Consider the following 23,489-nt stretch of genomic DNA (forward strand, 5'->3'; position numbering starts at 1 on the left):
TTCCTCATCTGTCATATAAGGATAATAATTGGTACCTCGTGGGGATGTCTGAGGATTGAAGGAGATATAAAACACTTATGTGTCAGAGCAGTAAGCACTGGATGAATGTTAGTGGCTGTTATCACTTACAGCAAGAGTCAGTGTTCGCATTGGCAAGGGCATTTGTATTCGTATAGGTTTTATTGTCACCGTAGGAACTGGGAGAGAAATGAGAATCTTAGCCCGAAGCATTAATGTAGTTATATAACTGATGCAAGTGCCCTGGCACTGTGGCAGGCAGGGGTGAACAGACCTTTGAGATGGGCAGTCCTTTGTGGTTGAAGAGGAGACTTTGAGGCCAGAGAAAAAACTCTTGGCTCAGTGATGCAGTAGCAGAGCCTGAGTCCTGGCGAGCCTGGAGTCCTAAGTGAGGCTCTCAAGTAGTAATTCCAGTGTCTGTAAGTCAAGGACTTTCTGCATTTCCATCCAACACTGCTAAACTTCAAGCAATGAGAAGTTAAACTATTGGAGGGCCACGCATCACATCACTAATATTGTTCTCTATGGAGAATATAGGGTCAGGACGTACCAAACACCTCTGCAATGAGTCTAACCAGCACCCCAGTCCAATCCTGGAGGCGTCAAGAGCGGGCTCTAAGCGAGCTCCACGGTGCGGGGCTGTGGGGAGGCGATGCTACCTCTGGGCAGTATTCTAGCCGGGGAGAGAGACCTGCCCACCCGCCCTCCCCTGCCTCCACCTCCTCCCACCACCGGGGGGCCCTGTGACTCTACCCTGTGGGTCTAGCCTGCAGGCCTCTAGGACTAACCCCAACCTGAGGAGGAGGGCTTAGAGCAACCCCAGCGGCTCAGCCTCCAGTCCTCCTACCATTCCTCTGCCTGACCCTTTATGTGCCAGCTCTGGCAGTGGGTTTCTGTCCTGTCCCAGAATCCCAAACTCGCCTGCTATCCGTAAGTCCCTGATATGAGCGGCCTGGTAGCCCTGCCCCCCGAGGATGCAAGCCTTGCCTCCCCTTACCTGGCTCCCACCCCTGCCATGTGTGGGTCTGGAGATCCACCCGTGCTCTGCTTAGGAACCTGGGCATCGTTACCTGGTGACACACGGGACATCCACATCCAGCTGCCCCTGGGAGCTCCCTCACCTTGCCTGTCCCCTGTCAGTCCTCCTCTCCTGCCCCTGGAAGGACTGTTTCCCTTGAATGCCACCTGTCTGTTGCTCTACACCTCAGGTCCAGCCTGCCGAGCTGGATTTGCACGGCTCTTTTCTGTGTCTCTGCCCCGCACTAGCCCCACCCCAGGAAGTGGGTCTAATTGTGGTCCATCCTAGTCTCCCCTTTCTGAGTAAAGCAGCGAAGTCTCCCTTTTCCGGAAGAAGCAAGACCTGTCCTGTACCCTGACAGGAAGACAGGACACACGGTCGTGAAATGAACTTGTCCACTGAGACACTGCGTGCAGTCACGTTTTAGCAGAGCTGCTTCAAGTTTTTCTAGCAACACAAGCCATCTGCTGAGGAGTCCTCTTAGAGGCCGTCCTCTGGCTGCATAGCCCAGAGAACAGCCTATATAGACATGTGCTCACATTCCCTGGCCCCAGGCACACGGTCAGTGTTTCCGAGCCGTGTCCCCCGACCTGGCCAGCCCGGTCACCCAGGATCAGGAGGCTTTTGCTCCTCAAAAATGGTCTCCACTGGCTGGTCTCTCTCAGTCCTGTTTCTCCTTTGCCACAACCAGGACTCACTTCTCTGGACATACGGTGTCCTGAACAGTCGTGGGCTCTGTTCTTGTGTGCATCTTCGTTGGCCAGCAGGAAGTATTCCAGATGACTTCTGCGAGAGCTGACTCAGCCCAAAGCATCAGCGTTCAGCAGCCAAGTTGCCCCCAGGCTTGAGTGATCAGAGCAGGGGCCCAGGACCTCGTGCTCCCTGAGTGTCTGAAGTAGCTCAACAACCACAGAAAGTTAGGAGGTCACAGGACCGTGGCTTCTGGGCTCTGCAGGAGGCAGGCCTAAGGGCCCAGAAGCCACTAGCAGTTACCAGGCCATCTTGTCATTGGATGCCCCCAGGTGGGGTGAGAGCATCATAGCAGACCTGTCGATGCCTCAGCCTCAGTGGGTGATGGAGGGGAAGCTCTGTCCATCTCTAGGGATCACGTATCTCACCTGTAAATTAGGGGCTTGGACTCAGGCACCCAAAGGACTCTTCTAGTTAAACATTAAATTCCTGTTAATCTGAAGAAGTCTGTGGATTTCTTCTTTCCGCTCCCCAGATATACACAAAACAGTCCAAGAGCAAAGCTTGTTCTGTCGTGAACTGGAGTACTTCCCTGTGACATTCATTCCACACACCCAGCAAGTGATCTGGAAGCCTCTGGTGGAGTCTATACTGAGCCGAATTCCAAATGGAAGAACAGAGTCAGGGTACTTGGGCAGGGCCTGGTGCTTGATGCTAACTGTGGGGATGTTTGCATGTCGTACTGGAATGACCTTGTAGGCAGCTCCCCTTTTTACCCCATGCTAGCTTTACTTCCAGATACAAGGAATTTTTTTTTGAAGTCAAATTATATTCATTCTAAAAGGTGAGTTCCTCATGCATAGGGATTCTGTCTCATTTATTGTTATTAATTTAACTGCTTAGAATACAGTGGAGGGCACTTCCCTGGCGGTCCAGTGGTTAAGACTCCACGCTCCCAATGCAGGGGGCACAGGTTCGATCCCAGGTCAGGGAACTAAGATTCCCCCATGCCGCATGAAGCAGCCAAAACAACAAAAACGACGACAACCAAATAAGTAAATAAACAAATATTTTTTTAAAAAGAATACAATGGAAAATAAAACAGAAACTACTGGCACCGTTGTCCTGTAATTTCCATAAGTAAGAAAATGGATGAATAAATATCTTCCCTGCCACCCAGCACCATGTATAGCACATAGTAGGTGCTCAGTTAAAGTTCCAATAACTGAACCCTGTTCTCATTTACCTGGCCTTCATCTATGTTTCTCTTCCCCCAACCCATGTATATCTATTTTTTACTTTGGGCTATGTGAAATAACTATATTCATATTTTTCGGTCATCTTTTTTCATTCATTTATGTGATCTTCATTTGTTTCTTTTCTCAACATTTATTGAACGCATCCTAATAGACCTACTCCTGTGATAAACACGGAGTTAGATGAAATGGACATAGTTGTTCCCTTCAAAGAACTCACAATCTAGAAAAGATAAGGTGTTTAAACAGATGAATACACTTTAGTGGGATAAGTACATTGTGCTTTGTTCACCAAAGGAGGGGGTGGCTTCTTTGTCCTGGAAAATAGGGAAGAGTTTCACTGAGAGGCAGGCCTTCAAGGAGAGATTAGTAGGAATGGGAGGACAGACATTGAGGCAAAGGAACCAACATAGACAAAGTCAGGGCGGCATGGAAGTGCGTGCCAAGGCAAGGGTATGAGAAGTAATTTAACATGGCAGCAGCACAGGATGTGAGAATGGAAAACCGCGATGTGAGAGGCAGGCAGGGGCCTGATCCTGAAGGTATTTACATGCCAAGCTAAAGAGTGTGGACTTTATGTGGACACAATGGGTACTACAGAAAATGACATGGACGGCACAGGGATACTGATGATGTGGTAAATTGACAGTGGTAAGGTCTGGAAAATTGGGTATCTTAGATTTGCAAGGTGCCTCAAGAGAGGATCTGGTCCAACTCCCTGACCACCAATAAGTCGGAACGTTATTAAACGTTAACTGATTAGATCGAGTTCTGTTGGTTTGGGCCTAAGGTTATTGAAAGACATACAAAGTAAACATAGGAAGAGCGATGAAACAAGTTATAAAGAACGAAACACAGCTGGAAGTTGGCTTTTGAATATAGTAATGTATAGCATATTAGAGTTTATTTCATACAAAGAAAGCACAGACACACACCATCGTAACTCTAGTGCCGTACAGTGGTCCCAAGGCGGCTGCCCAGCGTGGTCCATGAGGTACAGGAAGAAAATATTAGGACGTCTGTCTACATTTACTTTTTATCTTTAAAAATAAGAAAGAATGGATGTTTACTTGTACGGAACACCAGGTTGTCTCTGATTTGCTTGGTCCCAGTGTTGGTTACATGTCTGGATGAGCGTGTGAGGTGTTCTGAGGGAGATGAGGGTTTACTCCTCACAGAGCTTTACTGGTTTATAGCATGACTGTGTTGCATGTGTGGGGGTGTGTGTGTATGTGTGTAAAATCTAGCTTTAACCAAACTTACATAAAAAATGGGGTCCAGGGCTTCCCTGGTGGCGCAGTGGTGGAGAGTCCACCTGCCGATGCAGGGGACACGGGTTTGTGTCCCAGTCCGGGAAGATCCCACATGCCGCGGAGCGGCTGGGCCCGTGAGCCGTGGCTGCTGAGCCTGCATGTCCGGAGCCTGTGCTCCGCAACGGGAGAGGCCGCAACAGTGAGAGGCCCGCGTACCGCCAAAAAAAAAATGGGGTCCAGTGGCATAAAAGGATTTTGCAAAGTAACTACCAATCAAAGATGACAAGTGCAAATACAAGCCAGCAGTCAAACGGCAGAGCTGATATTCCTACTCCTGGTCCAGAGTCTTCCTCAACTCCACTGTGAAGTTAAAAACAGTAGTGATCATTCTCATCGGATCTAACAAAAAGGGAAGCAAAAGATTCAAAATTATCAAGACTAGTTGAAATATTCATTTTTTATCCATTAAATCTTGCACCAAGTGTATATTATGCTTTCCAATATTAGCTAATGATGATAACATGTGAGTACAATTTATTAATAAATATAAATACACCCATGGAGCCTTCAGAAAATGTTTACAGAAAGGGTGTGTGATCAAAAGTAGTTTTCAGAGCCCTCCTCTGATGATGTTAACTCAGATTTTTTAGGCGGCTAAAACAAATTGAGGTTCTGTTATTTAGGTGTGTATCTGTGTCAGATGGTAAGTAGCCTGAGCGGTGAAATGACTTTCCTGAGTTCTCATGGATAATAAAGGAAGTCCTGAATTTGAATCCTGGCTCCCCAGCCACTCTTACGAGAATGGGCAAATCCACCCCCTGCCGAGGCTTTATTTTCTCACTTCTGCAAGAAGTGTGAAGTGTGAAGAGAGATGATCAGGAAGGTCCCTTCTCACATGTCATGACTGGTGGGTTCCCAAGAAAACGTACACAGGTGGAAGACGGCAGGCTAGAAAAGCTGGTTGAAGAAACGGAGGCAGAGCGACCAAGATGGAAAGCTCTGAAGAAAGGGCTACAGAATGGCCCGTGTTGCCAGGCTAGAAAGAAGGTCTTGGAAGCTACTGAGTGGACAGGGTCAGGCTTTGACTGGGACCCCCCCTTGAATGGGGGTCGTTTGACAGGCCGTGAAGTGGGGACTCTTTGGGCCCAAGTAAGGTTCTTACAAGATGTTGGATAAAGTATAGTTGGTGCTAGAAAGGTCCCTAGTCAGTCAGATGAGTTGGCAGAAAACAGCTTAAAGGGTGGGTGCAAGTCTGGCGTAGAAATCTGTTTAAAGCATGTAATGCCAAGGGGTGATTCGCATGACCAGTAGTGGCACACAGTAACGAACACCTTGAAGCAAGGAAGGGCTAAAGTTACCTTTCGCCGCCTAGATAGATCCCAAATGATTATTGCAGTTTCCTGAATACCAGCTTCATTAGCTGTCTCCATTTAATAACAAAAAATGTTCCAGCTGCAGTTTTTCTTCCTTCCTCTTCCTCTATCTGCTCGTATGATACACAATGAATAACAAATCTAACTTAATTTCTGGCATTCCTTTTTTTTTTTTTTAAGTTTTCAAAACCTTTAAATGTACAGAAGAGGAGGCTGTAGCATCAAAGCAGTAGGGCTACAAGCAGAGGCGGGTGGATCCTCCAGGGGAAGGAACCCAGCCCTGGGATGCAACTTGTGACCAACTAGAAAGCCCAGCCCCTGGAGCCCTCTGTTCCGTAGCCATATCCCTGTCAAGGTCAAGTAGCTCAGAGTTCTCTGGTATCTCTCTCATCTTCAGTTACAGAAACACATCAGTTCTTTATTCATTTCGTAAATAATTTATCAAGAGCTTACTCTGCACCACGCATTCAAATTCCAGGGCGCACCCTTGTGTTGGCGGAGGCTTTCTTTTGCCCACTCAGAAATGAGCATCAGGGCTTCCCTGGTGGCGCAGTGGTTGAGAGTTGAGAGTCCGCCTGCCGATGCAGGGGACACGGGTTCGTGCCCCGGTCCGGGAGGATCCCACATGCCGCGCAGCGGCTGGGCCCGTGAGCCACGGCCACTGGGTCTGCGCGTCCGGAGCCTGTGCTCCACAACGGGAGAGGCCACAACAGTGAGAGGCCAGCGTACCGTCCAAAAAAAAAAAAAAAAAAAGAAATGAGCATCACCCACGCTCAGTGCTGGCAGTCCAGCAGTGAGGGGGATGTGGTCCCTGTCTTCAAGGAGCTTGTGATCTGCTGGGGGGAAAAGGTTGCCCAATAGCATGACAGCACTCGGAGTCTTTGCAGAGACAGCCCAGGGAGTGCGAGTGCTAGGGTACCGCTCCAGGTGGGTCCTGAGGCTAAGCAGGTGGTTTTCAAGTGAAGAGGACGGGTGGAAGGTTCTATGTAAAGGGAACAACTCAGAAATAAGTATCAGCATTGTATGAGCTCCATTAGGATCCTGACGCCACGTGTAGTAGGGCTGCTTGAGCTGGATTGAGGAGCACGAAGTTAAAACCATCATACGTTCCACTTTACATCTGTTTGAGAAAATCTTCAGCCTGCATGGACAGGTGAGAGAATGGAAATCCAGAGAGGTCAGATGATGCTGCAAGGTCATACAGTTAGTTACCAGAGTCAGAACTGGGAATGGACCCCCTGCCCAGGGCTCTTTCACCACACCCCTCCACTTCTCCCTGACGGGCGGCTGAGGTGAGTTTCTTCTTTGCTTGGTTCTGTTTCACGGTGGTTTTGTCTCTCCAACACTTTCCTCCCTTGATCCCAAACCTGGCAGGTGTCCCCAGGAAGCAGTCAGGCAGATCTCCCCTGTCGCTGGCGTCAGCCAGGGCACCTCAGTCGGGCCCTGAGTATGTGGTTGGGCCAATGCCAGCATGTTTGACGCCTCGCCCCCTTGGCCTGGCATGAGTACTCCTTCCTGGCAGAGTTCACCCAGCCTAATTGCTTGTTTCGTAGCCCAGCTGCCTGACATATGCCAAACCCATGTGTTGACTCACTGGTGTCAGAGACAACTACACTCAGGCACTTCACGTTTGCTTTGGTGAGCTCTAGGCAGCAGCCGGGGACTGTAATCCGTGTACTTCTATAACCTCAGCGGCCTAACACAGTGCTTGCCTTCGAGTAGGTGCCCCGCTTTCTAAATTAAGTGAATTTTAGTGAGTGCAGGTGAATAGCACAGTAGTAAGAGGAGGGACCTGGAAGTACGGAGTCCTAGCTTTGAGTGTCAGTTCACCCCATTGAGTTCTTTGCTGTAGGACCTTGAGCAAGTCTGTTCTCTCTGAATTTCAGTTCCTTGATCATTTCTCACCTAATAAACACTTGGGGAGAATATCTCATGCTTACCTAGACCTTGGAGATGGAAGCACATAAGATAGCTGTGTAAATGTGAATGGTGTCACTGTGTGACAGTCACATCACGGAGAGATACTTGGAAGGTTTAGAGCAACCTAGCGGAGCAGAGGGGTGATTAGCTGTGCCAGGAAGAGTTGGAAACAGCCTCCCTGAAGTGATGACAGCTTAGATGGGACCCTAAGGATGAGTAGAAAATAACCCCATATGCCAAGACAGTGACTGAGGAAAAGCAAAACACGTCAAATATAGGACTGGTGATAAGAGGATCATATGAGCCAGCTGGGAAGCCAAGTTGGTGACAGTGATTTGCACCCTGCATTAGTGATTTCTCACCAAGGCAGTCTTCCATTATGGAATTTCACAGTCAAAGCAGCACCTATTTCTTAGATGCACTGACCCTTAGTGTGAGGGTCAGTGTTTCAGTGGTGGACAGAAGCTGGCTCATGCCAGCTCACAGGGACTGCTTATTAAATGTTCAGGAGTTCTGCAAGCTAGTTCTTAAGCACAACTATTATTAAAAATTAAATTATATAAAATCACAGTTAAACAAATTAGATTAAAAACAAAGGTAATAATCAAAACTCATCACTTTCTAGTTATTTAGCTGTGTTTTACCATCATCTTTACTCTAGACTTTATTTAGGTCTCTTGTTTCTCTGTGGTGGAAATACTGTTGTATACTGGTGTCCTACTAGCCATCTCTTCCCAACTCTGGGTGCAGTGATATCTCATCGGTAGTGTGAAATCGGCCATGGTGGAAGTCTTTACACCACAGAAATAGGCAAATGCCACAAATTAAAGCCACTTTTCTTTTGCAAGCCAATTGTTAAATATTCACCAGGGCACCACTGGTGGTTTCCATTGAATAACTGGATGAAGAAAGAAAATGTTTGGAAACCCAGCAGCCACATCTCTTCAGACCTCCCTGGACAAAAGCACGTGGCAGGAGACACATCTCCAGGGCCTCCCGGAAGGGCCTCCTGGAAGTCTCCTAGAGCAGACTTCCCCACCTTCTTTGTTCCAGGGAAGGCTTTACGTTGAACTGGGTTTTCTTGACAACTGAAAGTCATGGTCAAATAGAAGGAGGATGGAAGTGTTTTTCTCCAGGACTTAATTCCTGAGCCAAATGCCTGTTTTGGCAGGAGGCCTCTGTGGCCCACAGGGGTACCGGGAGTCAACTTAATCTTCTCCAGGATCCAAAGCAATCCACAGGAGCCCGGGCTAAAATTACATCTGCTCCGGGTTGCCGAAGTGGAGGCAACGTGATGGCCAAATGGTGCTGATTTAATGTTTCCCAACTATCGGGAAATCCCCAAAGAGATATTAATCAGAGGAGGCTGGCCCCCATGTGGAGGAGGGGCAGCAGCCAGGGCAGCCCCCCAAAGGAAACCATCCCCAGAGGACTGGTTATCGTCCAGGCAGAATCTGAAGGCACATATGTCAGGAGGAGGCTGGAGAGTAGCCAGCACCAGGATATGAGATCTGTTAGTAATCCTCTGGAAGGACAGAGTTCCAGCAATAAGAAATTCAATTTTCCTCCATTAGAGAAAGCATCTCTCAGTACCGGCTGAATACAATTGACGGAGTAAATCTTTCCCATTAGCGGAGAGATAATTTCACGTAAATATATCGGGAGACCTTCAGAGCAGGATGGAGAGTCTTTGCTGAGCCTCACCCGCTTAACTTGTTTGCCGTGTAATTGCATTTAGACCAAGGGCCTCGGAAGAAAACCACTGACTGAATTAACATTAACCAGATTGTGTGTGGTGAGGGGAGGTGGGGTGAGGAGCTCGGTGCATTGTGGGTAGTTGTTCTTGCCTTCAGAAAGGACAAACTGACACCGGGGAGCCCAGCTGCTTACAAGCCTGGTGTTAATTGCTTTTCTCATCAAACAGAGAAAAGCTTATCACTTTCCTCTGTAGAAAGGGTAGAGATGTAGGTACCTAATAAAGCAGAGGCTGAGTTTGAGATGTTTTTTTATGAATGCCCACAGGCCTCATCACTAGCTCTTCCCCAGGCCAGAAAAAAGCCTTCCGAACTGTGGACAGCAGAGCCTTTGCGTCTTTGCCTCAGATTTGTCTTGTCCACGAGGGCTGTCTCCCCAGCGCCCTGATCCCTTAGGACATTGACACCAGTGAGCATCTTCACTTCCACCCATTGCCAGTGGTGTACAGACTGGTCTAGAGTTGGACCCCGAGTGTGAGGCCTGGACTGAAGGCCTGGCTCTGCCCCTGCCTCCCTGTGTGGCTTGGAGCAAATAGCATGACGTCTGTGGACCCAGTTTCGTCTTTTTCCACTAACTCAGTGATTTTCCAGCTGGCTTTCCTCTGGCTTCTCCAGAAACTAAGACTCTACAGAGTTGCTTTCAGAACCACCCCAAGGGGAAAGCGGGTCCCACCCCTACTTCATCTGGAGCAGATCTTGTTTTTATTGGCTTTCCACTTGGGGATCCTTATAAAATATCATCTGCTAAAAAGATTCTGTTTCTGAAATATTTGAAAAAACATCATTCTAGATGATCTCTAATTGTCCCACTTATTTACCCAACCTACTGTTTTTGCTTTTTTAAACAATCACCTCGTACTTGTTAGGCATTCCCGGGCACTCTAGAGAGAAAAAAGGAAATAGACCTTGACCCTGGCCTCAAAGAGCTGGTGATCTAGTGGAGTGGAGGAACATGTACAGTGTGGTAGGGTATCAAGGGGTTTGTGCCAGGTTTTGGAAGAGACAGTGACTAGTTCTAATTAGGGGCGTCAAGAAAGGCTTCAGGGAAGAGGCGTCATTTGAAGTTGGGTCTTCAAGGATGAGAATGTTGGGAGAGGGGTACAGGAATGATATCTGAGGCAGATGAAAGAACATTGCACAGACACAGAGGCTTTGAACAACATTTGACTGGCAAGTTTGCGAAAAGCAGATGGCTTGTTGCCTGGAATATAGAGGGAGAATGGGAGGGGGGATGTTGGGAGAGGTGCCGAGTTCTAGAAACCACACTCCAAGGGGACACCAGCATCTGCCCTTCTCCTGTCTGCAATGCCAGGTGAGAGGAAGTGCCCTCTATCCTGTTCACTTTCTTGAATGCCTGCTTCCAGTGAGACCCTTAGTGACAATAAAGATCACTGCCATTTATGGAGCTTCCTGTGCACGAGGATGAAAAAACAGAGACTCAAAGAGCTGTGACACAGCTAGGGTTTGAACCCAAGTCACGTGACTCCACTATTTACAATAGCCAGGTCATGGAAGCAACCTAAATGCCCATCGACAGACAAATGGATAAAGAAGGTGTGGTACATATATACAATGGAATATCACTCAGCCATAAAAAGGAACGAAAGTGGGTCATTTGTAGAGACGTGGATGCATCTAGAGACTGTTATATAGAGTGAAGTAAGTCAGAAAGAGAAAAACAAATATCGTATATTAACGCATATAGGTGGAACCTAGAAAAATGGTACAGATGAACTGGTTTGCAAGATGGAAATAGAGACACAGATGTAGAGAACAAACGTATGGACACCAAGGCGGGAAGGTGGCGGTGGGGGGTGGAGGTGGTGGTGGGATGAATTGGGAGATTGGGATTGACATGTATACACTGATGTGTATTAAATGGATGACTAATAAATAAATAAATAAATAAATAAACATTTTTTAAAAAGAAGAGCTGTGACAGAGCTAGGTTTTGAACCCAAGTCACGTGACTCCAAATTCACATGCATAACTACACTGTATAGCACTACCCCACCCCATCAGCTTTTTCTCCTTACAGCATAGTACGGTATCCATAGAAAATAACCCTCTCAGTGAGATATCTGAAAACCTTTTTCAGTAATAATTCTTTAGAGGATGCTTTGATGACTTAGATTGAGGCAATAAAAAAAAGGTAGTGCTCATCTTGAGTGGATACCATGAGCCCCCGGGTGCCTAGATATGTCTGAGTGACCTGCCTCAGTCTTCTGACCTGCCAGCCAGGGTTCTAACGTGAAAAGTAGGTCATGTTTTTCTCTCTTTTCTACCCCCAGGCATGCATGTGTCATTCGTGGTCAAGTAATGACATCAGATGGGACCCCGCTGGTTGGTGTGAACATCAGTTTCGTCAATAACCCTCACTTTGGATACACGATCAGCAGGCAAGATGGCAGGTAAGAGGCCTTTTGGGGACCAGGGTTGGTGAAGGCTCTGCTCTCGTGGTCTTGCCACATAGCTGCTGCTGGAATGACAACGTGCGAAAAGGATAGGACTTGGAGTCAGAGGACCTGAATCCACATGCCCAGCCCTGCAATGCACTAGCTGTGTGACCTTGTAGCTGACTCTGGCCTAAGTCCCTTTGGCTCTAAATTAAGCAGCTTCTTCTTACTTGTTTCTCAGAGTAAGCATGCGGTACCTTATACATATTGTTCTGTGGCATGGCTTATGATACAAAATACTGTCGAGTGGACCATTCTCCGTAGGCCAGAAAGCTCCAGAAGTCTCAGCATTCCTGCTGTGTGGTTTCCATCTGCAACCACCCAGGTCTATGGAAGCCACTGAGCGATCACAGAACTCTGACCTTCAGATCCCTGTGAGAACCTTCAGTTCATCAGCCTGAATGAAGTCAGGTTTCTTTAATCACTGTAGCTCCCCCATTTGTTGGCCATGTGTTCTTAGACAAATCTCCTTACCTCTCTTGGCCTCAGCTTCTTCATCTGTTAAATGGTCCTAATGCTATTTATCTTACATGGTGGTGGTAAGGATTTGATTCTATGATGAGTGGAGAAGCACCGTGCACATAGTAGGTGTTTAATAAATCTTAGTTCCCTGCCCCACTCTGATTCATTGCTGTATCTCCAGGGTCTAGCACCTAGTAAGTATACAATAAATATTAGCAATATATTAAATTACAGCTTAAAAAGGTGATGATTACAATGCAAGCCATGAGACTGTTTTGGAGAGAAGAGGAGAGGAAGGAGGAAAGTGGAATATTTAGGCTGTCAGTGGTGACAAGTCCTCTATTTTTAATAAAATCAGGTGGTGGTGTCCATCTGGCTAAGTGTGGGCCCATAAGGTTGATTTTCACTCTGTGTTGGAAATTGTGCTCCAGCCTGATTGATTTCAGCACCTCTTTAATCCAATCTCAGATGTGAACATGTCCTGGCCGAGGTGATAATGAAGTAGGGGCTCATCTGTTTGTAGACATATGTGCCTCTTAGACGGGACTGGCAAGCTGGGCATGGGGAACCCTCTCTTCCCTCCTCCCCCTCCCTATGGATGGAAGAGGCTGGTGGCCAGTCCCCAGGGATCATCTGTCCAGGCCAGGCCACTGATCCCCAGAAGCACCTCAGTGCAGACTTGTGCTACAGCAGGGAGAAGTCTCCTTCCTCATGGTGCCTTTACCACCTTCCAGCTCAGGGCTGCCTGCTTTGTGGAAATAGGAGATGTGAGCATCATAGGCAATAAGTATCCTGACTACATTATCACCTGCTGTGAAACAGTCATCAAAAAGGAGCCACGGGGACCGCTCTTTTGTTTTTGCCATAAAATTTGTCCATCGTTCATGTGAGATGGCGAGTAGTCCGTCCTCTGCCCACTGTGCTCGGTTAGGGTGAGTCCATAAAACACACCAGAGTCCAGTAACCTTGGTGGCCCTTGGGGAATGCCCAATTAGCACCTCCAGGCTTTGGTTCGTCCTGTTGTGCTGCCCTTGCAATCTCTACTACCTCATGAGAGGATGGGCATCCGGGGCGGTAAGTATCAGCCATGTTTCCTGCACCGGCCAGCTTAATTACACCCGAGCAGCCAGAGCTGCTACAGCCTAAAGCTTGCGTTTCAGAACAGTTCTTACCAGTGCATCAGGGGGCTTAAGTTTTCTTCCCATCTTAGACACTGCATAATGTATGGGAGAGTCATGACTTATTCTCTAATAAGTGTCTGAAGAGCCCTGTTTGTTATATGTGAATGGGTAGCATCTTGCCCATTTCCCTCCCCCTTGTCCCTGACTCACCTTCTTTCTTATTTCTCATAGCCGAGGAGAAACTGTAAGGTTAGAGATATCGCCTGGAGATGACAGTGTACGCAGGTCCAGGGACCAGGTCTAATTCATCTTTGTATTCCTCACTTTCCTGGCAGGCACCATGACACTTGCCTTTGTCCAGATCTCCCACCCCGGCCCCATGCTGAAATACCAGACCTCAAGTCTTAACAAGAGCTCACAGACAGAAAACAGTGGCAGGGAAGTTAGCCAAAGAGATCATTAAAAAGATGGAGAGGCCTCCCTGGTGGCGCAGTGGTTGAGAGTCCGCCTGCCGATGCAGGGGACACGGGTTCGTGCCCTGGTCCGGGAAGATCCCACATGCCGCGGAGCAGCTGGGCCATGGCTGAGCCATGGCCGCTGAGCCTGCGCGTCCGGAGCCTGTGCTCCGCAACGGGAGAGGCCACAACAGTGAGAGGCCTACGTACCGCAAAAAAAAAATGGAAAATAGAAATCATGAAGAAAAATGTTTAAAGAATAGCAGACAAGGGCTTCCCTGGTGGCGCAGTGGTTGAGAGTCCACCTTCCGATGCAGGGGACGCGGGTTCGTGCCCCCGTCTGGGAAGATCCCACATGCCTCAGAGCGGCTAGGCCCGTGAGCCATGCCGCTGAGCCTGCGCGTCCGGAGCCTGTGCTCCGCAACGGGAGAGGCCACAACAGTGAGAGGCCCGTGTACAGCAAAAAAAAAAAAAAAAAGAAAGAAAAAATAGCAGACAGGAGAAGCAGTTCAGGTTCATTGAACTGAAAGATGGGATTATACAGAGCACGAAGCCCAGGGAATGGAGCCCAGTGCTTTCCTCGTCCATTATCTCATGTGTCTCATTAATAACCTGCCAAGTGATGATGATTGTCACCTTCATCTCACATGAGGAGATTGAGGCTCAGACAGGTGACGGAACTCACCTGTGGACTAAGTGGCAGTGCTCGGTCTGGCCCTCACTGTTGGGGCTTCATCTGAGAAGCAGGCCTTCCCTTTGAGGTCAGTGTCACGCCCATGTCCACAGCAAGGTTTCCCTCCAGATGGGCAGGCCTGGCTCTTGGCAAGAGCCAATCACACCCCGCTGTTGGCTAGGCCAGCTGCCCCCACCTGGCTCACGGCCTTGAGAATATGTCTTTTCATGTTTGTCTTCACTCCCTCCCCGCGCTCATCCTGTCAGCGCTCATCCTGTCACGAAGGGAGCTTGTAAGTCAGGCCAAACTTCTGTTTGACAGTTAAGTGTTCTGTCGAAGTACAGATGCTGTTCGATTCTGTTCCCTGGGTACTTTCCCCAAGCCCTGGATATTCTCCTGGAAAGCCAAAACCTGAACTCTTAGTTGAAAATAAACACCTTCCCTGGTGTTTCTCTATTATTATGTATTGAAGAACGATGGTACCCAACTTCCTCTACTCAAAGGTTATGTGGGCCTAGAAGGGGCCAAGTGAAGAGCAGGCAAAACAGGTGAAAAGCATCTGCAAAGGACAGATGAGTCAGGCTTTGGAGCTTGGGGACCCAGATCTGAGGGCGTCATCTACCCCGAGGCTGACTTACGGTAATAGCCAAAGGAAGAAATAACTTAGGGTGTTTAGTATACAGTCAATTCAGAAGAAGCTGACAACGCCACTCATGAGTTCATTCTATAAACTATAACCATCAAGCACGGGGCTAAGTTCTGGAAAGGCTGAGAGGAATCAGTGTCCCCAGGCCTGTGAGTGAATGTATGATTCCAGTGCAGTGTGATGTGGGCTGTTAGGAGAAGTGCACATGGTGCAGTGGGATTCTGGAGGGGAGGGGACCGGAATTCTGAGTGGGTGAGGAGTTAGCAGAAGCCCTCCATCCAAAAAAGCAAGATGAGGACAGGCCTTGAGAATGCATCCTAAAAGGAATAGCTAAAGGACTTTGTCCAAAGAGACATCACCAGGAGGTGACAGGTGGACAGGATCACTGTTTCCAAGTCCTAAAGGACTGTCAAAGGCAGAGGAAGACTAGTTTGAAGTCACTCTAGCAGGTAGAACATGTCCCAGTGGCTAAGGAGCTATTAAGAGAGGGACCCAGGCTCAATTCCCCTAAAAAAGTCTACTAACCAAAGATGGGACAGTCCCCCTGCGGACATAGCAAGCTCCTCGTCGCTGGAAATGTGCAGACAGGACCCAAATAGCCCCTTGATAGTGGTTCTGTAGAAGGAACTAAAGCATCAGATTCAGAGAGGGGACTAGGTCAGATGACCTAGTGGTTCAACTGTTACTTGATTTTAAACTTTCTGTTTTGATGGGGTGGGGGAAGGACACAAAACTCTGGTCTGAATTAATCTTGTTGCACATCGAACATGGGGTCTTAAGTAGCAACCACGCACTCTAGTTGGCAAAGCAGACCCAGTCTGCAGGCCTAGTGACATAGCTGGGCTTACACCTGGGCCTCCTTTCCCATCTTCTATAATGTGAGCTCATCTGGCCTCGGACCACCTAGCTGCTGAACCCTCAGATCAGACGCTCAGTGTCAGAAACATGGAGTGTACAAGTGGGAACTCAGTTTCCTTGGATTTTCAAAAAAAAAAAGGTCCATGCTAAGGCTTGGATGGGCAAGTGCCCAGCCAGGTTTGTCTGCAGGTGATGGGAGTTAAGATGCCAGAACCAAAAACAGAGCTGCCGGCAAGTTTCTGGCCATCCCCAAAGGGCAATGAACAAAGGCTGGGTGACCAGCTCTCAGGGACACAGCCACGGAGATCTCATCTCAACTGGGAGGTTGGGACTCAGTCTTTTGGTTCCTCTTTCACTTCTAAGTTACGGTGATTCTAATTGTGCCCGTCTCTAAACTACCTTGCTATTTTGTAACTCCAAAGGCCTGGTTGAGTATCATAATCAGAGATACAATTGCTGTAGAGTCATAGAATCTTAATGACTTCAGAATAATTTATTTGAACCTTTGCGTTTTACAGATGAGAAACTTGAGAATCAGACGGGCTAAAGGACTTACCCAAGGTCACACAGTAGCCCACGGCAGAGCCAGGACTAGGCTTAGAGCTCTAACACCAGGGCAGGGTTTGTTCTGCTTTATTCTGATGAATTTTCACTGGGCTTCAGCTCTAAGACGCCCTAAGTACCAGGGGCACCCGAGCAGGGGCTCATCAGCAGTCCTGTGTCCTAGCAAATGGCTCCCCAAAGCAGGTTGTTATTTGGTTTTGGCAAGTTCTCTACGGTGGATCACTTTCAAAAACATAATGCTTTCTGGAACCTCTGTCACTGTTTGTGACCACGGTCAAGTCTTTCAGGTTGTTTTTTTTTTTTTTTTTTTAGTCTTTCAGGTTTTAGAGTCTCCCTCAACGAGTGCTCAGATCCTTCGGTGTAATTTTTCTCCTTTCTCTGCCCCTCCCTCCTCCCTCTCCTCTCCTTCTCACCCTCCCCTCCCAAACAGCTTTGACTTGGTCACAAATGGCGGCATCTCCATCGTCCTGCGGTTCGAGCGGGCCCCCTTCATCACGCAGGAGCACACCCTCTGGCTGCCTTGGGATCGCTTCTTTGTCATGGAAACCATCATCTTGCGGCAGGAGGAGAATGAGATTCCCAGCTGTGACCTGAGCAACTTTGCCCGCCCCAACCCTGTCCTGTCTCCTTCCCCACTGACGTCCTTCGCCAGCTCCTGTGCAGAGAAAGGCCCCATCGTTCCGGAAATTCAGGTATACCCAGCTTTCTTAACTGCATTTCTCCATGCCTTTATTTCATTCGGGAGGTGGAGGAGGATCTCAGAGACAGGGGAAAGAGACAGCCCATCAGCCCACCATCCAGACCCCAGCCGGCGTGCTGTGAGGCTCTGATGGCCACCCCCTTACACACTTAATACACGTGAGCCCCGTAAAGTGCCTGGCAGCCTCCAGCATATAATAAATTCCCACTCCCTCTCCACTCCGCCACCCAGTTCACTTCCACGTCTCCTTTCCCCAACCTCCAGTGTCTCCCCCGCCCCTCCTTATTTCTGTTAAAAATAGCGATGATAGGGGTTTCCCTGCTGGCACAGTGGTTGAGAGTCCGCCTGCCGATGCAGGGGACACGGGTCTGTGCCCCGGTCCGGGAAGATCCCACATGCCACGGAGCGGCTGGGCCCGTGAGCCATGACCGCTGAGCCTGCGCGTCCGGAGCTTGTGCTCCGCAATGGGAGAGGCCACAACAATGAGAGGCCCGCGTACCGCAAAAAAAAAGAAAAATAGCAATGGTAGTTTCCACCAAGAGGAGTGAGGCAGAGGGTCCCAAATGTTTGCGTCGTACTAAAGATTAAATGAGGAAATGTGTATGAGATACTTGGCACGATATCTGGCACCTACTAAGTGCTCGGTGAATTTTAAACATTATTACTATTAAGATTATTTTACACACACTGCCTTCATGCCAATTAACGAGTGCTTTGGCTCAAATCAATACACGCAAGTGCTTTACTTCGTTATCATTAAAAGGAAGTAATTTGGAAAAATGCATTTTCATCTGATAGAAACCAAGATGGATTCTTTGCCTAACAAAGCTGTGTGGACTTGAATTTCTTCTGCCATCCCGGCCCAATTTCTAATGGCAGAAACGAAGCCTGGGGAGGAGGAGGGATGGCAGTGCAGAAACTGGGGGAGAAGCCCCAGCCGTCCCGCCAGCCTCATGAGAGCTCTGGCGACGTGCAGGCTCATAAATGATCTCCGGTGCTGGCGGAGCGGGGTGTTTAGACATGTTTGTGTGTGTATTTCTTGCTGGGCTAAGCGGGCACATCTCTGCGCTGCACCCTGTTGAGTGGCTTCGGACGCCGGCCCTCAAGAAGGAAACACAACCATTTCGGAATTCTCATTGCACCCACAGGTAGAAACCTCACTCCTTTGCAGACATTCAGCGCTTGTCTCCTGTCTCCACCACCAGGCTGACCTTTCTTACGGAATGGTTGTCAGCGGAGACAGAGCTTGCTGGGGAGGGGAGAGTTGTTACTCAGCACTGGTTTAGCTCCAGCGAGACATCTCCCCAGGAGCAGGGACTTCGAAACAAATGAGATGAAAGGTCCCCCTCTCTTCACAGTGCTCCCTGGGCTGGGTGTCTACGAGCCCAGCTGGGTCACAGACCTTGCTTCTTATCAGATTCATGAAATACATGAAAACAAACTCTTGGGTTTTCCCAGTCCTGTCATTGGCTAGCCTTTGCAAGTACAGGGAGATGTACATTTTGAAGGGTATGTTAAGGAGAGTAAATACTTACGACAGCATCTGATGGCACTCAAGCCCGGCTTTGCCTAGAGCTTGTGAGCTGAAATTTAGGAAGATTGCTTTGGTGTAGGCCCAATCCCGAAAAATGTCGTGTGTTCAGGAGAATGGGTTGGGGTGGGAGTTCACACCCATCTGTGACACGGACTGAAAGGAAGAGGCTTTCTTTGTGAAGGCCCAGTTCCCCTGTGACCACGAGGGTAAAATAATCATTGTCCTTTTAATGGATACATTAGCCTCAATTGATTTAACGTCCCCTTCTTGAAACAGAGCCCAGAGCATCAAGCCAATAAAAGTTCTCCACTTTTGCCATGTGCCCAGGCATCTTGGCATTAATTTCAGCTTCCCATCTTGGAGCTGAGCCCATTGCACCAGTAGATAAAGCACTGCCTTTCCCACCACTCTGCCCCTCTGGCACAGCCTTGGAGCACGCAGACTCCGTGCAGCCCATCTGTCCTCTTTCTACTGATGAGCTGCGGACCTTAGCTGCAGGTCCACAGCCTGTGTTTCCAACCCTGCATAATGGTTCGGTCCACATCTCTAGCCTCCGTGTACCTTCCTGAAGAGGAAAGCCACTTGTAACAGATCTTCCTTTAGGAAAGTTTTGAGAGAGAAGCAGGCCTTCTCGCTGAGCCACCTGTACACATCGGTCGGAGGGAACTTCCCAGGACCCCCTGCTTCCAGCACCAGCAGCACCGTCATCATTAGTAACATTTACTGAGTGTCCGTTATGTGCTGGGCACTTTATGTATGTGACCTTAGCCAGTCGTCAGACTAATCCAGTGAGGAAACAGAGATTCAGAGGTTCCATGAGTTTTCTGGGATGACACAGCTAGTGAATGAAAGGTGACAGTATCATAAATACTTTACACGTGTTATCCTCTCATTAATGCAACGAGATGAGCATCGCCATCCCTGCTGAAAGGAGGAAGCTGAGGCTTATGGAGCAGGGATGTCCCGAGTAAGAGCTGCCCCGGAAATCAGGCCTTCTGACTCTCCTTTTCCTCCCACACCCCTCCCTCCCTTCTCCTCCTTTCCTGCCCTACCCTTCACACTCTGCTTCCTCCTCTCCCTTTCTCTCCTCCTCCTCCTCTGCATCCTCCTCTGCCTCTTGAACACCCAGAGTATGTGGGGCTGTGGCCACCTTCCCTCCACCAGTGATTCTGTGACCGTCACCTGCTGTGATCTGTCTCTCTAGGCTTTGCAGGAGGAAATCGCCATCTCTGGCTGCAAGATGAGGCTGAGCTACCTGAGCAGCCGTACCCCCGGCTACAAATCTGTCCTGAGGATCAGCCTGACCCACAGCACCATCCCCTTCAACCTCATGAAGGTCCACCTCATGGTGGCGGTTGAGGGCCGCCTCTTCAGGAAGTGGTTTGCTGCAGCCCCAGACTTGTCCTATTATTTCATCTGGGACAAGACAGACGTCTACAACCAGAAGGTGTTTGGGCTCTCGGAAGCCTTCGGTAAGCCTCCCAGCCGCAGGCCTCAGTGCCGTCCTCAGAGAGACAGTAAGATTTGGGGGCACGGGGCTCTTTTTCCACCTGCCTTGTTTTTTCTTCCTCCCTTTCTCTTCTCAGAAATACCTAAGGTCTAGTTGGACCTTTCAGTGACCATCCATGACCTAAAAGAAAGTACTCAAAGACCTGCATGTGGAAAACTTGACAGTTAAAAAAGAGGGTTACAAAACCAAAAAGGCCCTTGAAGAGCACTGTGGTGTTATGTGATGGGCTGAAAGAGGCTGGTGCCACAGAGACAGAGCCATGTGGACATTGCCCCAACCCTGCCCCTACCCCCAGCTGTTGGGCCTGAACTTACCCATTAAAAATATGGGAGTCTGGGGCTTCCCTGGTGGCGCAGTGGTTGAGAGTCCGCCTGCCGATGCAGGGGACACGGGTTCGTGCCCCGGTCCGGGAGGATCCCGCGTGCCGTGGAGCGGCTGGGCCCGTGAGCCATGGCCGCTGAGCCTGCGCGTCCGGAGCCTGTGCTTCGCAACGGGAGAGGCCACAGCAGTGAGAGGCCCGCGTACCGCCAAAAAAAAAAAGGGAGTCTGGAGCTTCTGGGTTTCTTCAGTCTTACTGAGGTGCAAGAGCTAAGATTTTTCCCTCATCAGAAAGGCCTTTTGGCCTCTTCACCTCCTTTCCAATCAGAGAGTCCCTTTGTTGATGTTATTGCTGTTTTTCTCTAAGATGAAGCAGGAGGTGACTACAGCCTCACCTGGAGTCCCAGCCCCACTCGGACCTTGGGCTTCCAGGGCTGGCTGTGCTCATCTCAGCTTCCGGGTGAGAGCAAGGCTCCACGAAGGGTTCAGAGCCGGATTGTTAGCAGTCCTGACCCCTGCAGGGCTAATCCTCCAAGCACTTAGAGTAACAGCCCAGGAAATCCCTCTCAACTTGAAGCTCACGCCAGTTTCATTCCCTTTCTAGATTCGGCAAAGGCAGAGTGAGGAAGCAGATGAGAAGTAATGAAGAGAGAGCGAAAGAGGGAGGGAGGGAGGGAGGGAGGGAGGCAGGCAATAAGGGAGTGTCTGTTGAGCATCTGCTCTGGGTGATGTGCTCCCTGTACACTGGTATCTCGGTTAATCTTTACAACCACCCTGTGAGTCAGAAATTGTCCTCATATTCTGCATGAGGAAGCGGAGGACCAGAGAGGTGAGGTGACTCCCCAAGGCCACACAAGGAAGGAACTGAGCTGGATTTACCCACGATCTCCCCTGTAGGTTTGCATCCTGCCCTACCCCATAGGGTCCACTGGGAGCAAAGATGCCATCCGTCACTGTTTACGATCCCTTCTGTAAACCAAACTACTTCTATGGTCTCTTCAAACTCCATGAAGTCTTACTACCTCTTTAGATGAAATGAGCACATTTAAGTGCCCACCAGCCAGTTAAGGTCTCTCTGCACAGAGACGTCAAGGGCTGAGGTTTGCCTTCCTGAGATGACAGGGGACCAGTAGGAGGCAGAGTGTCTGCTTAAGAGACTCAAGGTCATAGGGAAGAGGTCACAGGGACATCTTCCAATGCATTCGCTCCTGCCATAGCGGGCCAGCAATCTCTCAGGGCACCTAAAGGAAACTTTAAGGGGCTGCCCAATTGTTAATTCCTGTCTTGATCATGTGATAGAGCATTGCCCAGTGGAAAATAGCATCTACACAGAAAGATACTTGGAAGAAACGGCATTCCTGTCTCTGCCAGTTCCTTTCCGTAGGGCAGTTACTGGGATTTTCACAAACCTGGCCTCAGGGAGCCTGCCATGGTTAGCCTGCCTCCCAGTGCCCCAGGAGGCCTGGATTTATGAAACAAAAGCAAAACCAGGGATTTTCAAGTTTTGAGCAACTTCTAGCTTTCAGAGTTCCCTAACTGAGCTCCTTTTCCATGTATTCATTATAAGTGATTTTTAATTTTTTTCTTTATTAAAGTATTACCATGTTCATTAATAAAAATGTGGCAAGTGGACCAAAAAATAGAAATAAAGTCAAACATATTTCTATAAAAAAACACAACTACCTGTTAACATTAAACTTTATTTTCTTTTTTCATGTATAGTTTTTTTTAACAGAGATTTAATACCGTATATAACCAGTCCTTTCAACTCAGCGTTACCCCGTAAGCACTTTTCCATGTCACCCTGTGATCTTCGTAACCGTAATTTCCAGTGGCTGCATAATATTCCTCAGGTGGATACACTTGGTTTGCTCAACCTCTCACCCCCTTTGGACCTTTAGATTACCTCCAACTTTCCACTATTATAAATAATGCTGCAGTGAAGGCTTTAGTGCCTAAAGTATTTTCCGTACTAAAGATTATTTCCCTGGAATCGATTCACCTGGGTCCTTCATAAAGTATTTAGAACATTCGTTTAATGTTTCCTGATGATGTACGATTGCTCTCCAAAAAAGGATGCTCAGGCCCAGCCTCCCAGTGTTAGTATTGCCCATAGGTCTGGTTGCCACTTAGGAATTTGATCCTTCTTCCTTTTCTACCAAAGACAAGCAGGGGCCTTGCATGCAGATCTAAAGCCAAAGAAGAGGCTTTGCTCACCGGTGCGTTTTGTGCCTTTTGTCTTCTACAGTTTCTGTGGGTTATGAGTATGAATCCTGCCCAGATCTGATCCTGTGGGAAAAAAGAACAACAGTGCTACAGGGCTATGAAATTGATGCTTCCAAGCTGGGAGGATGGAGCCTGGACAAACATCATGCCCTCAACATCCAAAGTGGTGAGTGGATTAGTACAATTTCAGGAACCAGGCCACGGTGTGACCCTTTTCTCTCATATGCTTTGTTCCCTGCGAGGCAAAAAACACACACTTCAAATTACAGAGTCTTATGTGTGATCAGTCGGTCAGAAGCGTTAATACAGATAATTCCTTGGCTACCTGGTCACTGCTAGGCAGCGGGGATGCAGAAGTGAAGGGCTTCAAGGGTTTACACTCTGGGTGAGACAAACACTTCCCAGGCAGTTTCCACACTGTGCCAGGGACAGTGCTGTCACAGAGGGGAGCCGGGGACACTCTGGGGGCTGTAGAAGAGGAACACCTGACTCAGCTTCTTGGTTCAGCAGGGTGTCTCTTGGGAGAGAACTTCTGAGCTGAGTCTCAAAGGGTCTATAGGATTAGCCCTGTATGTCAAGGAGGGAGAGCTTTGTAGGCAGAGAGCACAGCATGTGCCAAAGCACTGAAGCTTGAAAGAACAGTAATTGGAGAGAAGGTTCATTGTGGTTTGAGCAAAGGGTGAA

At 48.7% G+C, this 23,489-nt stretch overlaps 1 protein-coding gene across 4 annotated transcripts in view; it reads left to right on the forward strand.

Annotated features, from left to right (window-relative positions):
- TENM4 (teneurin transmembrane protein 4) overlaps positions 1–23,489 on the forward strand; it is a gene marked incomplete at both ends in the record, with an annotated part of 385,043 nt that overhangs the window by 299,115 nt on the left and 62,439 nt on the right. For all 4 annotated transcript variants that reach the window (XM_082844520.1, XM_082844521.1, XM_082844522.1 and 1 more), the window contains 4 exons: positions 11,574–11,693; positions 16,948–17,209; positions 19,956–20,223; positions 22,828–22,971. In XM_082844520.1, coding sequence (XP_082700646.1) covers positions 11,574–11,693; positions 16,948–17,209; positions 19,956–20,223; positions 22,828–22,971 — 794 coding nt within the window. The remainder of the gene's footprint in view (positions 1–11,573; positions 11,694–16,947; positions 17,210–19,955; positions 20,224–22,827; positions 22,972–23,489) is intronic.

The sequence above is a fragment of the Leucopleurus acutus genome (genome assembly GCF_964270905.1).
Source record: "Leucopleurus acutus genome assembly, chromosome: 8".
In the NCBI taxonomy this organism is placed as follows: domain Eukaryota; kingdom Metazoa; phylum Chordata; class Mammalia; order Artiodactyla; family Delphinidae; genus Leucopleurus; species Leucopleurus acutus.